Source organism: Corylus avellana, chromosome 5 (assembly GCF_965113065.1).
Source record: "Corylus avellana chromosome 5, dhCorAvel1.hap1.2, whole genome shotgun sequence".
NCBI classification, from domain to species: Eukaryota; Viridiplantae; Streptophyta; class Magnoliopsida; order Fagales; family Betulaceae; genus Corylus; species Corylus avellana.
Genome location: NC_142494.1, coordinates 17871145 through 17885632, shown reverse-complemented (window position 1 = coordinate 17885632; position 14488 = coordinate 17871145). Strand labels below are relative to the sequence as shown.

The window sequence follows — 14488 nt, the reverse complement described above, 5'->3', positions numbered from 1 at the left end:
ATCATGTCGAGGCATGAATTTATGTGAACTTTAATTCAATTTATTAATTAAAAAATATTAAATTTATCAACTCAAATCTATTAATTTTAAAAAAAAACTTTGTATTAAATACATAAATTGTGTAATTCTCATGGTAGATATTTTTGAACAATGCTATAAATCTCTTTTATGTTTCTTTTGAATTCTTACAAAAATAATGTGATTATTAAAATTATCATTGAATTTATAATTAATTATTATTGTATTTTAATAGGTATATTATTCTTAGAAAAACTCAAAAACAAAAAAAATTCAAGAATGAGTTTTAAAATTATTCGAAACTTTTACATAATCTATCAAGTTGTTGACATAATGCACTGAAATATCAAATCAGGATCCGTGGCTGACTAGTGGTAGTAGAAATAAAGAGAAATAAAAAAGAAGATATTTGGCATTAAATGTGTGTACAACCGTACAAGAAAAAGACATTTTAGCCTCTGTACGATAACCCACAGCATCTTATGAGGCCCTACTTGGATCTTTCGGAAGCTTTGAGCTGATGTTTCTCTTTCACGTTGGTAACAAATAAATGGACGTTATTCATCGAAAATCAATCATATTAAAATTTACACCAGCGGGAGGGAGCTACTTTCCGCTCCAATCTTTCCCTCTCCTTTTGATTTTTTCTTTATTTTTGTAGGTGTTTTCTGATTAGATCAATAACTTTAACATCTTTGCTATCAATTTGTTTATTTTTCACCGTATTGTGCCATTTATTTCTTTTTCCGCGTTGTTAATTGTTGATTGTTTGTTTGTATTTTTTATTTTAAATAAGAGGTATTTACCCTTTAGATCTGCCCTTATGAGTGAAAATGAATAATTAGATGTGGATAATCATTTCTTATAGTCTGGATAATTAGGTGTGTAGGATTATCTCTTACGGTCAGTTTAAATAAATTTTGTTAAGAAATTTGATTACCCATATTTTATATCTAGTATGCTGCTCGGAGCACATCTGCTCTTTAACTGTATTTGTTCATGGGTTAGCGAAAGATTGAAGTTATAGATATCACTTTATTGTAAGAATTTTTGTTTCTATCTATGACTTTGTAACCTCATTGCTTTTGTGCTTAAAGAGCTTTTTGCTCTGCTCTATAAAAGCTTTCACCAATGACGAGATGTTGGATACTGGGTCCCAATATATCTATATCTTGGATCTTCATCTCCTTTCATAATTTTGCTTTTTCATGAGAGTCATCAGATGAAGAAAGCTAATTTGGCAAGTTTTGCAGATGTTAGCATGTTGTTCCCTATCTACGAAGGAATCAAATAAAAGGAAAGAAATCCTCTCGATCTCCTGAGTGTATGTAGGATAAATCTGAAAAATTATAAGCATCCAAGTGCTTAAGACAAAGAAAGAAAAGTGATTTAAAAAAAAAAATATATATTATAATAGTATTGTTGTGACCTCCTCTAAAAGCACCAAAACCTACCATTTTTATTTTTTATTTTTTAAAGAAAAAAAGATATAATAAACAAAACTATCATGTAAACTTGGTGTCGGCTACTAATAAATATTGAATATTCCCATGGTTATAAGCGTCAAAACTATTTCATGGGAAAAAACACACACGCGTAAAGCCCTGCGCACGTACATGTGTTCCCTATATAAAGGCAGCCCAGGGCCTCCCCATGGCAATTCATTCTATTTCTTCTCCACAGCAGCAGCTCTCTCTCATAAATTTTAATATATCAAATTGCAAAGAGAAATGGCGGCAGTGGTTAATATTGACGTCGACAAACTTACCTACGAAATCTTCTCCGTCCTCGAGAACAATTTCCTCTTCGGCGGCTACGATCCAAAGCTCTCCCAACACTTGAAATCAACGCCGTCCTCCAACGTCAGGATACTCTCCATCGACGGCCGCGGCGCCACCGACGGCATCCTAGCCGCCACTTCCCTCGCCCGCCTCGAGGCCACCCTCCGCCGCATATCCGCCAACCCCGATGCCCGCATTGCTGACTTTTTCGACGTCGTGGCCGGATCCGGCGCCGGCGGCATCCTCGCCGCCGTTCTCTTCACTCGCGGCAAAGACGGCGCCCCATTGCTCACCGCCGACCAGGCCCTCAAGTTCCTCGTCCGGAACCGTCGTAAGATCTTCCCGTCCTCGCCGTCGGGGGTTTTAGGGCGGTTTATCCGGCCGGCGAAGGCGGAGAGGCTCTTCCGTAAAACATTCGGAGAATCCACTCTGAAGGACACTTTGAAGTCGGTTCTGATACCCTGCCACGACCTGTCCACGAACGCGCCGCTTCTCTTCTCCCGCGCGGATGCCCTGGAAATGGACGGCTACGATTTCAAGATGAGGGACGTGTGCGCTGCCACCTCGGCGGTGAGGCCCGTGGAGATAGCGTCGGTAGACCGGAGGACGAGGTTGGTGGCCGTGAGCGGTGAAATCGCGATGAACAATCCAACGGCTGCGGCAATTACGCACGTGCTACATAACAAGTTGGAATTTCCACTTTGTAAGGGAGTGGAGGATCTGCTGGTTGTGTCCTTGGGAAACGGAGTGTCTGAATGTGGTATTGGAAGTCCGCCCGCTGGCCTTGTACGCATTGCCGGAGAAGGAGCTGCTGACATGGTACAAAATATAATTGTATTTTCAACGAATCTTTTTTATATATATATTAGATAATTGTATTTATTTAATCTTGATTTTACAAACGTACGTACAGGTGGATCAAGTAGTTTCACTGGCGTTTGGTGAGTGTCGGACAAGTAATTATGTTCGGATTCAGGGAAATGGCAGTCTAGGTAAAAAGCATGTTGGGGATGAGGATATATTGGGAATCACAGAAAATATGTTGGCACAGAAAAATGTGGAGTCTGTTTTATTTAAAGGGAGGAAGATGGGCGAGAGCACAAATATGGAGAAGCTAGAATTGTTTGGTGGACAAGTGATAAAAGACGAAGAGAGGAGAAAAAGCAGCATTTTGGGCACCGTGGCGCTGAAGCAAACATCGCCTTCCCCAAGAACGTCTTCTGCAACTACTCTATCAACTCTATCTTCCTCCTCCTCCTCCTCATGAAATCTGCTGATTTCATTTTTTTCTTTTCCTCTATGTATATACACATGATATGGTTTTTTCAAAATTGTATTAAGCCAAAGATTGCTACTTTTCTTTTTGGGCTTTGGGTAGTTTGCATTTTCACTTAATTGGGGTGATTTGGAATGTTCCAGCTCCACCTTGAATCAAGAATAGCAAAGTTTCATGAAACTGTTAAAGCTATTTTAAAGTGTATTTGAATAGAGAAGCAAATCGTAACTTGATTCTATAATTTTTTAGAAAATCTACACTTAGAAATGCTCCTATAAACATCCCTACCAACTAGCTAGATAGAAGATGGTGTCAATATATCTATTTGATAAATGCTACATATATTTTAAGTGTTCGCTCTCAAATTTACTCATTCATGCAACAAGTAAAAATAATTTTTTATTTTATTTTATCAAATGATAATTTTTACTATCACATTAGAAAGTGAGCACTTGAAAGTATATGTACTACTCTAACTATTTTGACCGGCAGATGATGAAACAAGAAGTGATACAAAGATTTTGTGAGTATTTCAACAAATTTATGTATTTTTTAAAGGAAAAAATATAAAAAAGCTACTTAAACTATCAGCCGTTTGCAATATACCTTCCAATGTTCAAAATGTACTAATTAAAATAGCCCCCCAAACCACCAAGGTGGTAGTTGAGTTGGTAGAAGAACTCTTTTCATCCTAGTGGTCGCATGTTCGAATCCGCTTGCGGTAGTAGATGCGTGAATCAAATGCTACTATGAAGGGGCTCTACCGGCTCACACTTTGGTGGGGTTGTAGTGACGGGCTCGCCTTCCCAGGCAGTAGCTATGGCTCAAACCGGACATTGTACAGCGAATGGGAACCCCGATGGTCACGCCCAAGGGGGGAAACTACACTGGTCGCCCCTTTCCATCCTTTTAATTAGAAAGAAAAAATAAATAAAATAGCCCCCCAAACTACCAAAATATATCAAAAAGGTCACTTATTTTTTTTATATTCATATAATACCCCCATTTTTTTAACAAATAAAATAATAAAATAATTGTAAAAAAAAAAAAATACAAAAAAACCAATGGGCGAATAAACACAAAAGAAAATATGATGTGGAACAAAAAACTCAGGTACCACGTCATGTGACGCCCACGTATAAAAGTGATGTGGCGTTCCATTAAAAAACTTAACGGAATCTTGACAGAAATACCAAATGAGTTTATTGGCTTACCATAAGTATCATTTATGATATTTTTGAAAATCTAGGGCTATTTGATTTTGGTGCAAACAACAGGTAGTAGAATAGTATTTAACCCAAACAAATATTACTAGAGGAATGGACATAATTAAAGAAAAATTATGCTTTAAACGAGTTTTAATTGTTCTTGACGATGTAGATGATTTGGACCAACTTTATTCCCTGGTGGAAAACCGTAATTGGTTTGGATTGGGAAGTAAAATCATCACAACCACTAGGAATGTGCAACTGCTAAATGTTCTTGGAGTGGATCAGATACTTTATGCTCAAGGGCTTCCTCTACCACAAACTATAGAGGTAAGTATTTGTTGGATGAAATCTATAAATTGTCACATGCATGTTGGAAATATATAATCGAATTTCTATGTATAGGAGATTTGGAAACCATTCCAGCAAAGTTGTCGCATGGTTGCAGGGCTTAAGGAGTATATTCAGACCTTCTCTAACCAGCTGGTAAATATGCAACACACTTACAGCCAAACCACTTTTTTTCTTACCTTGGAATAGTTTGTTGGATGTAAATGTAGAAATTGTATTGAATTGAATTGAATTGAATTGAATGTATTTGATAATTTAAATGTAGATATTGAATTGAATTGAATGTATTGGATAATGTAAATGTAGATATTTGATTAAATTGAATTGAATTGAATGTATTGGATATTGAATGCATTGGATATTTGATATATATTGAATGTAGGGTTAAATACTAAATACCCCCCTGGGGTTTCATAACTTTATTTTTTTTCACATAGGGTTTCATTTTTATCATAGGAGGTCTCTGTGGTTTTAATAATAGACCAAATTAGTCATTCTGTCAGTTGAACGTTAGTTGACTTAACGGAATTCCACGTGGACTAATCAAATGGTGACACGTGACACCCACTTAATTTTTTTTTTTTTTTAAAAAAAGAAAAAAATTGGGGGTGGCCGAGTCACCCCCTTGACAATTTGGGGGTGGCTCTTTGGCCATGGGGGTGGCTTGGCCACCCCGATCTGGCCGGATGGGGGTGGCTCGGCCACCCTGTTGGAGCCAAGGGGGTGGCCGAAACCACCCCCAACCACCATTGGGGGTGGTTTCGGCCACCCCCTAGGCTCCATGAGGGTGGCCAAGCCACCCCCAGTACCCACTGGGGGTGGTTTCGGCCACCCCCTTGGGCACCAAGGGGGTGGCCGAGCCACCCCCATCCAGCCAGATCGGGGTGGCCAAGCCACCCCCATGGCCAAAGGGGGTGGCTATTTTTTACCTTTTTTTTTTTAATTTAAAAAAAAAAATTAAAAAATTTAAGTGGGTGCCACATGTTAACATTTGATTGGTCCACGTGGAATTCCGTTAGGTCAACTGATAGAATGACTAATTTGGTCTATTATCAATACCATATGGACCTCCTATGATAAAAATGAAACCCTAGGGGGAAAAAATAAAGTTATGAAACCCTAGGGGGGTATTTAGTATTTAACCCTTGAATGTATTGGATATCAAGTTAATACGTAAATCTAGATAGAAACCCAAATAATTCAGAAAATATATAATTTTTTTTAAAAAAAAAAAAAAATTGACGTTCCAGATTTTGACATGTCAAAGATTTCTGATGTGGTGAATTTAACACGTTAAAAACTTGAATTTTTTTACATCCGCCGTTTTAACCGTTGAAACGCTTCAAAAAGGACACTTCAGAAGAGTTTTCTGATGTGTCAATGGCACTGACACATCAAAAATGGCAAGTCAAAAAAAATTTGCGATTTTTGTAGTGAATTATATGTCATCTGTCTTTGTTGTTTCAGGAGCAAGTCAGGCATTATCTGAAGCAAGCTCAAGGTCTGGATTGTGGTCTAAAGGTGCAAGTCATACATAATGATGCAGAGGAATGATTGATCAACGGCACTTATGACATTGGGCATGAGGAGACGGGTGTTCCTTATTAGTTCATATGCTGTGGACAGTGAAAGCGGGCATGGGCTAAATAGAGTTTAGTGAGAGTCTAGTCCTAGGGTTCTTTATGCAATCAGCTTGGCAGGAATGGGCCCAACAAGAGCAGATGAACAACTATTTGGATTGTGATGGACTCCACTGAATATAGTGGATCCGTTTGTTTTTCATTTATAAGCATTTACACTCTACAATAGATATCACGTTTTGGATTCATGCTTTATCTTCTTGATAATGGTCTTCTTCAGAGTAGGGGTGAAAAGATGGTTACGGTTAGCGGTTATTGGTTAAAACCACTAACCGTAATCGCCTAGGCAGTTAACCACTAGTTAGCAATTATTTAAATGGCTAACGGTTAACCGTTTTTTAATATATATATTTTTTTTTAGAAATTTGTGCCTGGCTCAGCTCACCAATTAAGGAAAATTTCCTATGCAAGCTTGAACTCACATGCCAAACAAGCCGAGTACTCAAGCTCGGCTCGCCAATTAAACAAGCCAAACAAGCTCAACTTGACACCCAGCTCATATAATTTTTTTAAAAAAATTAACCTTTAAATAAAATAAAACAGCTTAAGAAGTCGGCTTATCTATGGGCTTGAACCCAGCCGATTTATGGCTTGAGGCTTGAGATTTGAGCCTTGAGGCTTGAGCCTACTAAGCATTCCACATGATTTCACAAAGGAATGCTAAAGTCCCTTTTATAGATAAGGAATGTTGAAGAGCATTGGTTTCTTAGCAATGTTGGACAAGTTGTTGGACTATTTTTTAAAATGTAGTTTATCATTTAAACTCGTGTGTTTTTAAAAACATACTTGCTTGCCTGTAAGTTGAAAACGTAGATTTCCTATATTTTCAAATCACTTTTTTTTAAAACGCACTTCTAAATGATATATTTTATACGATATAGTTTAAAATCGCACTTTTGTTGTACAAAATCATAGTACCAAATGCAATAAACTCACCTATCAATTTTAGTAATTTTATTATTCGAATTGTTAGCAATTTGAGCAAAAAATATTAGAGAGCTCGCATGGAATTTACCTACCCAATCAGATCTTGACCATTCCGTCCACTTGTTTGGACAAGTGAGTCTCATAGAGTCTCTTTCACAGTTAGTGCCCAAATTGCTAATAATCTGAACAACAAATTATTGAAAATCTGAATCCAAAGGTCATACTTGACTTTGACTTCATGCTTACAACAAAATGTGGATCAAACTTTGCCTTCAACTGCATTCATGTCAACAACAAATATGGAAGGCCAAGGTTGTGGTGATGATGAGATTCTGATTTTGAGTGCAAAAAGGAAACGATAAGTGAGAATGATTTTGTGGACGAGGAAGGGGAAATGATTATGGCTGCTCTCCAGGATTTCGTGAAGGGAGGGATAGAGATGAGACAGCAGAAATGGAGTCAAGGATCAGGCACCAGTACTACATTGAGTGTCCCAGAAATGCTGGAGTATGGGAAAGGACACCGCCCACAAAGTGGGGAGTAGTATGTATATAGTTGTTCGTGTTTAAGGTTGTTCGTCTTTATTTTTCTCGATTTTAATTTTTTTTTTTTTTTTTATAACTTCATTTGTACTTGGATTGTGCTCTTTTACTTCTTATAATATTTGGATTATATCATAAAAGTTGTTCGCATTTAAGAAGAGTTTTGAGCTCTTTACCTCTGCTCGCAGAGTATGATTTTAGTAACAATATTGAATTTTATGGATGTTAAAGGACATAGAGCATCTCCGTCAATGAAGTTAGTTTAGCTACTCATTTGCTCTCGTAGTTAACAAGTTATTCCCTATAAATAATATTTTTTTATTTTATTTTCTCACCTTTCTCCCTCGCTCTCTCGCACCTTTCTCACATTTTTATATTAATATCCTTCGTGGCCCTTGGCGTCCTCTTCAAATTCCTCTTTGGATAACCACTCCACAGCTTTCAACTCCCCTATAGACCTTTCCAATTCTTCACTCCTGGTTTTCAAATCCTTCAACTGGGTACCCAAAATTAGGACTTGGTTCACTACAAGAAAATATACCAATTAGTAACGTGTCTACTATTCATCACTTTTTGGCATGTTACGAATTAATAATGTGTCAATTTGTGACACATTACTAAATATTTTGGCAACGTGTGACATGCAACATGTTACTAATTGGTAACGCGCCATACTGGCACGTTACCAATTGGTAATGTGTGAAACTGACACATTACTAATTTTTTGTCAAATTAATTAATTCCATTAATATCATTTATACTATTAACATTAGTAATTCCATAATAATACTAAAATGATTTATTTAGTTTTCATAATAATTTTGTTATATTTCATAATAATATATACTAAAGTAGCTACGAAGAGATTCAATTGTTGCTCAAGTACAAATTATTCATGTTACTGCAGTACTATATATATAAACCTTTCCATTTGATATATTTATCATATTGTAATGATAATTAAACTCTTTAATGTTATTAAAAATAGCATTGTGATTTTTAGTAATAATATTCTAGACTATATATATATAAAATAACCAATTAGTTTGTAAGAGCCATATATATATGGATAAAATTTTATTTAAAAAACATGTGATTCTCACGTGCTTTTAAAAAACTCCTTATTGAATTCTTCAACCACCCAAATTCTAGCTATGGTTTACATTATATTTATAAGAAGAATATGCAAGTTTTGCTTGGCTGTTGTTGTTTTTATTTTTAATTTTTTGTGACAATTTGGTGTCTTAATTGATCTTAAATAAAGAATCCTTAGAGATTATATTTAACATATACGATATATGTACATGTTGTCAATTTATTTACAAATTTGAAAAAAAAAAAAAAAATTCTTGAAACTAATGCTTAGTTTTTAATATCTCTTGAATTAAAGGTTGCATTAATATCTACTCAAACTACAAGAAAAGTTTGCAAGGTAACCCTCTTTGCACCAAAATGATAAAAATACCCCTATAAAAAATTTAGAAAAAAATACATAAAATCAGAAAAACATTAAAAAATTGGTAACTCGATCTTTTCGCTCATTTCCTTCCTTATACCTCCGATTTCATTCCCAATCTTGCGGTCCACGAGCTTGACCTAAACCTGGGTCATCTTCATGGTGGTCTTCACAAAGGCCTCCAATTCTACAATCCTTCCCTCGAACTCGGACAATCCTATCTTTGAAACAGCATTGCTGGGTTTCACGGCGAGTGTACGGATCAAGGCTGGTGAGGATTACAAGAAGGACGAAGTTCTTGGCGAAGATTCTGAACAAAGCTCTTGTTCGGAGTCTTTCGTTGGCTGCGGCGACTTCCAGGAGCTTGATCAGATCGAAGCCATCAAGCCCTTCTCAAAGTTCTCCGTTAAAGTTAAGCATGTCTCCGAAAGGCTACAGTAAAGGGCAAGAGGGAGAGGGAGAGGGAGAGAGAGAGAGAGAGGGGGAAAAAGAAAGAATAAAAAATGTTTAGAAGGTGGTACAGTGAACTTTCATATTTGAAAGTTTACTGTAACAAATTTTTAAAAAATTGCTATTCTGAAAGGTCTATTAGAGCACCAAAATTGTTAAATTTAACTTAAAAGTTAGTTTAAAAGCTCTGCTGGAGATGCTCTAACGATGTACCCATCAAAACACGCGGCAAAAATCAATTTTTTTGGGAATAATTTATTAATAACTAAAGTAATAATCTGATGAAGTTATAACATGGTTTAATAGTATAAAAACACACAAAAAAGGGGCTAATGATTAACAAGAGAGCCGTAATAATTAAGGGCTAATGACTTAGAGCACTTACAATGGAGGAGCCAAATGGTACTTTTATCTAAAATAGCTAATTAAATTTGTAAATACTCTCACATTGGATTAGCAGTTTAGCACCCAAAAAAAAACAAAACAAAACAAACAAAATAGATATTTTATTGGATTAGCCAAAAGCTACATGTAGTGGTACTATTCACTGGAACCATTTTATCTCTCCTTTCCTGAAATTTTCTTGTACCATTTCTCTTCCACATCTATCTTTTCCCAAAATTTTCTCCTACTATTTCTCTCTCCACATCCTTTTTTTTTTTTTTTTTTTTTTTTTTCCAAAAAGTTGAAAAATAAGATCTTTAGGAAAAATACAATCCTTATAAAATAATAATAATAATAATAATAATAATAATAATAATATTTAAATGATATAAATAAAAATATAGCTAATTGGATGTAGGAGACCTTTACAAATTCATTAGTTAAACTAGATAAAGCGTAAAAATAGTCAAAAAGGCATTTTATAGCTAATTGGATGTAGGAGACCTTTACAAATTCATTAGCTAAACTAGATAAAGCGTAAAAATAGTCAAAAAAGCATTTTTGGCGAAAGCTTAAAAATATAACTTTTTCCAAAAAAACACTTTTCACTACAAAAAAACTAATTTTTTGCTAACATGGGTTTTCTGACGTGTCAGGTGGTCTGACACGTCAGAAAACCTTCCTGATGGGGCTTTTTTGACGTGTGTGGGGCGTTAACATTTTGGGTGTCAGAAATTTTTCATTTCTGACATGTCAGATGTAACACGTCAAAATTTTTTGATGTGTTAAAATTGGCATGTCAGAAAAATTTTCTGACGTGTCAAAGTTAGCACGTTAAAAAAATTTTATGACGCCACTTTCTGACACGTCAAAATTTTTTTCTGATGTGTCAAATTTTGACACGTCAGGAAATTTCCTGACGTGTCAATTTCCTGACGTGTCAAAATTGACACGTCAATAATTTAAAAATTATTAAAAAATAATAAATTTTCTTTTTTGAATTTTTTTTGAATTTTTTTTTGAATTAAAAAATTTATTAATTTAAATTATTTTTCTATTAAAATAATATATATATATTTTTAATTCTTTTTCACGACTACCGTACGGTCGACGTCTCTATTCTCCAGTTTCTCAATTTTCTCACCTCTTTCTTTTCTTTTGCGTCTCTTCTTCTAGTCCTTTTCTTGTCAAAATCCACATATGACAATATGCTTTAGATCTCCCTGCTCTTCTTTTCTCCATTTTCTCTCTCTCTCTCTTCTTTCCTCCATTTTCAAAAACCCAAACCCAAAAAAATCTTCAAAAAATCAAAAGCCCAAATCAAAAAATCAACCTGAAAAATCAAAAACCCAAACTTCAAACCCAACAAATCTTCAAAAACCCAAAAAAATCTTCTTATCTTTTCTCCTCTTCTTCTTCTCTTCTCCCATTTTTTTCTTTTTCTTCGTCTTCCTCCATCTTCTTTTTCTCATTTTCTTCTTCCTTCTAGAGGAGCTGGCCGGCTGCATGTGCCGAGAGAAGAGGCTAGGGAGATTGAGAGAGGAGAGAGAGAGCGAAGTATGGAAATAAAAGAAAAGGGATTAAAGAAGAAGAATATATAATAGAATTATAAAGGGAAAAGAAGAGGGAAAGAAGATAGGGAAAAAGTTGAAAATTCGCTTTTTTTTTTTTTTTTTTTACATCAGGTTTCTGACATGCTAATTTTAGCACGTTAGAAACCTGATATCAAAAAAAAAAAAAAAAAAAATACATGAAATATATATAAACCTGATATATAGGGAAATCATATACAAAATCCTTAGGTCGACGCATTTTTTTTAAAAACTCTCTGGGTATTTTTTTTTTTTGAAATTTAGTCACTGGATAACTCGAAACTACAAAAAAACTCTATACTGTCAATTTTTTTTAACTACTGTTAGTCCACTCAAAACTCATTATTTTGTCTTACTAAAATATTAATTTTTTATTAATTGAATTTTAAAAAATTAAATGTTCTCTGGCCACCCCCCAACCCCTAAGGGGTGGCCGTAAGCAACCCCCAGGTGGTTTGGGGTGGCCCCACCCATGGGGTGGCTCGCGGCCACCCCAGGGGTGGTTTGGAGGCCACCCCTTTCCACGCATGGGGTGGCTCGCCATGGGTGGCTTGGGGCCACCCCAAACCACCTGGGGTGGCTTACGGCCACCCCTTAGGGGTTGGGGTGCCACCCCTGGCCACCCTTCAATTTTTTTTTTTTTTTTTTTTTTAAGATTTAATTTTTTAAAATTAAATTAATAAAAAATTAATATTTTAATAAGATAAAATGGTGAGTTTTGAGTGGACTAACGGTAGTTAACAAAAATTGACGATAGGGAGTTTTTTTATAGTTTCAAGTTACCTAGTGACTAAATTTCCAAAAAAAAAAATATCCAGAGAGTTTTTAAAAAAAGCGCGTCGACCTAAGGATTTTGTATATGATTTCCCATATATATATATATATATATATATATATATATATGGGAAATCAACCTGATATATATATATATTTTTGACGTGCTATTTTTAGCACGTCAGGAATCTGACATAAAAAAAAAAATAGATGAAATATATATAATATAAATAAACCTAATATAAAAAATATATATTTATTTATTTATTTCTGACGTGCTATTTTCAGCACGTCACGAATCTGACAAATTTTTAAAAAAGAAAAAAGATGAAATATATATAATATATATAAACCTAATATAAAAAATATTTATTTATTTATGACGTGCTAATTTTAGTACATCAGAAACCTGATATCAAAAAAAAAAAAAAACAATACATGAAATATATATAATATATATAAACCTGATATATATATATATATATATATATATATATATATATATATATTTATTTATTTATTTATTTATTTCTGAAGAGCTATTTTCAGCACGTCACGAATCTGACAAACTAAAAAAAAAAAAAAAGATGAAATATATATAATATATATAAACCTGATATAAAAAATATTTATTTTTATTTATTTATTTCTGACGTGCTAAAAATGGCTCGTCAGAAATTTCTGACGAGATATTTTTAGCACGTCAGGAGTCTGACATATAAAAAAAAAGATAAAAAAAAAAAAGATAAAATATATATATATATATATATATATATATATATATATATATATATATATATAATATAAATAAACCTAATATATATACAAAAGACATTGTCAAATAATGTTTCTCATTCAGCTAATCTTGCAGGAAGTGTCAATGTAAAACTGTCGACTGTGTAAAGAAAGATGAAACCTAAATGCATGATTTTCTTCCGTTGTGAAAGTTAGAAAATAGAATTCTTCTTGGTAAGCAGCAGGCTAGGCTCCCAATCTTCATTAATGAATAAATAAATAAATATATCATAATATCATATTCCTGACGTGCTAAAAATAGCACGTCAGGAATCATGCATATAAAATAAAAAAATAAATAAAAAAGATGAAATATATTGACGTGTCAATTTTGACACGTCAATAAATTTTGACGTGTCTAATTTTAGCACGTCAATAAAATATTTAAATATTAATTTATTTAAATAAAATTTTTAAAAATTAAATTAAATTTAAATTTCCTGACGTGTTGAATGTAACACATCAATAAATATTGACGTGTCATATTCAACACGTCAAAAAAAAAATTGTTGACGTGCCACTTTTGGCATGTCAATAATTATTGACGTGGCAAAATTTGGTTACTGTTTGCCATGTCAGTAATCATCCTGTTTTTTAGTGTTTTGACTTAAAAACTCTTTCTTAAACACAATCACAAACATGCTCTAATTATAAGCACTAGAGGACAAATCAAAGAACGTTCCAACAATGCCACGAATGAGATAACAGAATTTTAGAAACATCCTCCCAACTGTTCGAGGAAACCGTCTGAGTAATCATTCCCTTTCAGCCTTGACAGTGTTTTGTTTTGAGGAAATCACATAATGAATGCAGGCATCGAATAATTAATCCTTCTTGCAAAGGCAGGCATCGAATAAAGCAATATATATATATATAGTAAAAATAAATTAGTCTGAAAAAAGAAGAAGAAGTAAACATATTATTGTCCATGGCCGTATCATCTTCGACATCCGGCCGACTCCATGAGGTGTATTTCAGTGTTCAGCGTGAAGACCCCCACAAGTTCTTAATAGAAATGGTGGGTACATCTTTGGCAGCGCGTGGAATGCCCACCTTCAACGACAACAAGCAACTCCGAAGATATCAAAGGGGAACAAAGCTTGGAGACGAGCTGGAGGAAGCCATTAGGATGTCAAAAATCTCCTTAATTTTGTTCTCTAAAGATTATGTCTCTTCCAGTTGGTGCCTCGAAGAGCTTGTAATGATGTTAGAGTGCAGGAAGAAGTGGGGGATGATAGTGTTGCCCATTTTCTACGACGTCGATCCCTCTGATATTAGAAAGCAAAGGGGGTAC

General features: G+C 34.5%; 1 protein-coding gene and 1 pseudogene across 1 annotated transcript; both read left to right on the top strand.

The window, feature by feature from the left end:
* The first annotated feature begins 1706 nt into the window (after positions 1-1706).
* LOC132182781 (patatin-like protein 7) lies at positions 1707-3087 on the top strand. Its single transcript, XM_059596119.2, has 2 exons — positions 1707-2618; positions 2713-3087. Exons 1-2 carry the CDS (start codon positions 1749-1751, stop codon positions 3064-3066), a joined length of 1224 nt encoding a protein of 407 aa, XP_059452102.2. The 5' UTR covers positions 1707-1748; the 3' UTR covers positions 3067-3087.
* Positions 3088-14116: 11029 nt separating this feature from the next.
* The window catches only part of LOC148585876 (disease resistance protein Roq1-like), a 17436-nt pseudogene continuing 17064 nt past the window's right edge, over positions 14117-14488 (top strand).

What these genes read in the sequence shown, in the direction of transcription:
- LOC132182781 (XM_059596119.2), top strand. Translation starts at nt 1,749, where the DNA reads ATGGCGGCAGTGGTTAATATTGACGTCGACAAACTTACCTACGAAATC. An exon ending in GAGAAGGAGCTGCTGACATG is followed by an intron (nt 2,619 to 2,712) that starts GTACAAAATATA and finishes ACGTACGTACAG; the next exon opens with GTGGATCAAGTAGTTTCACT.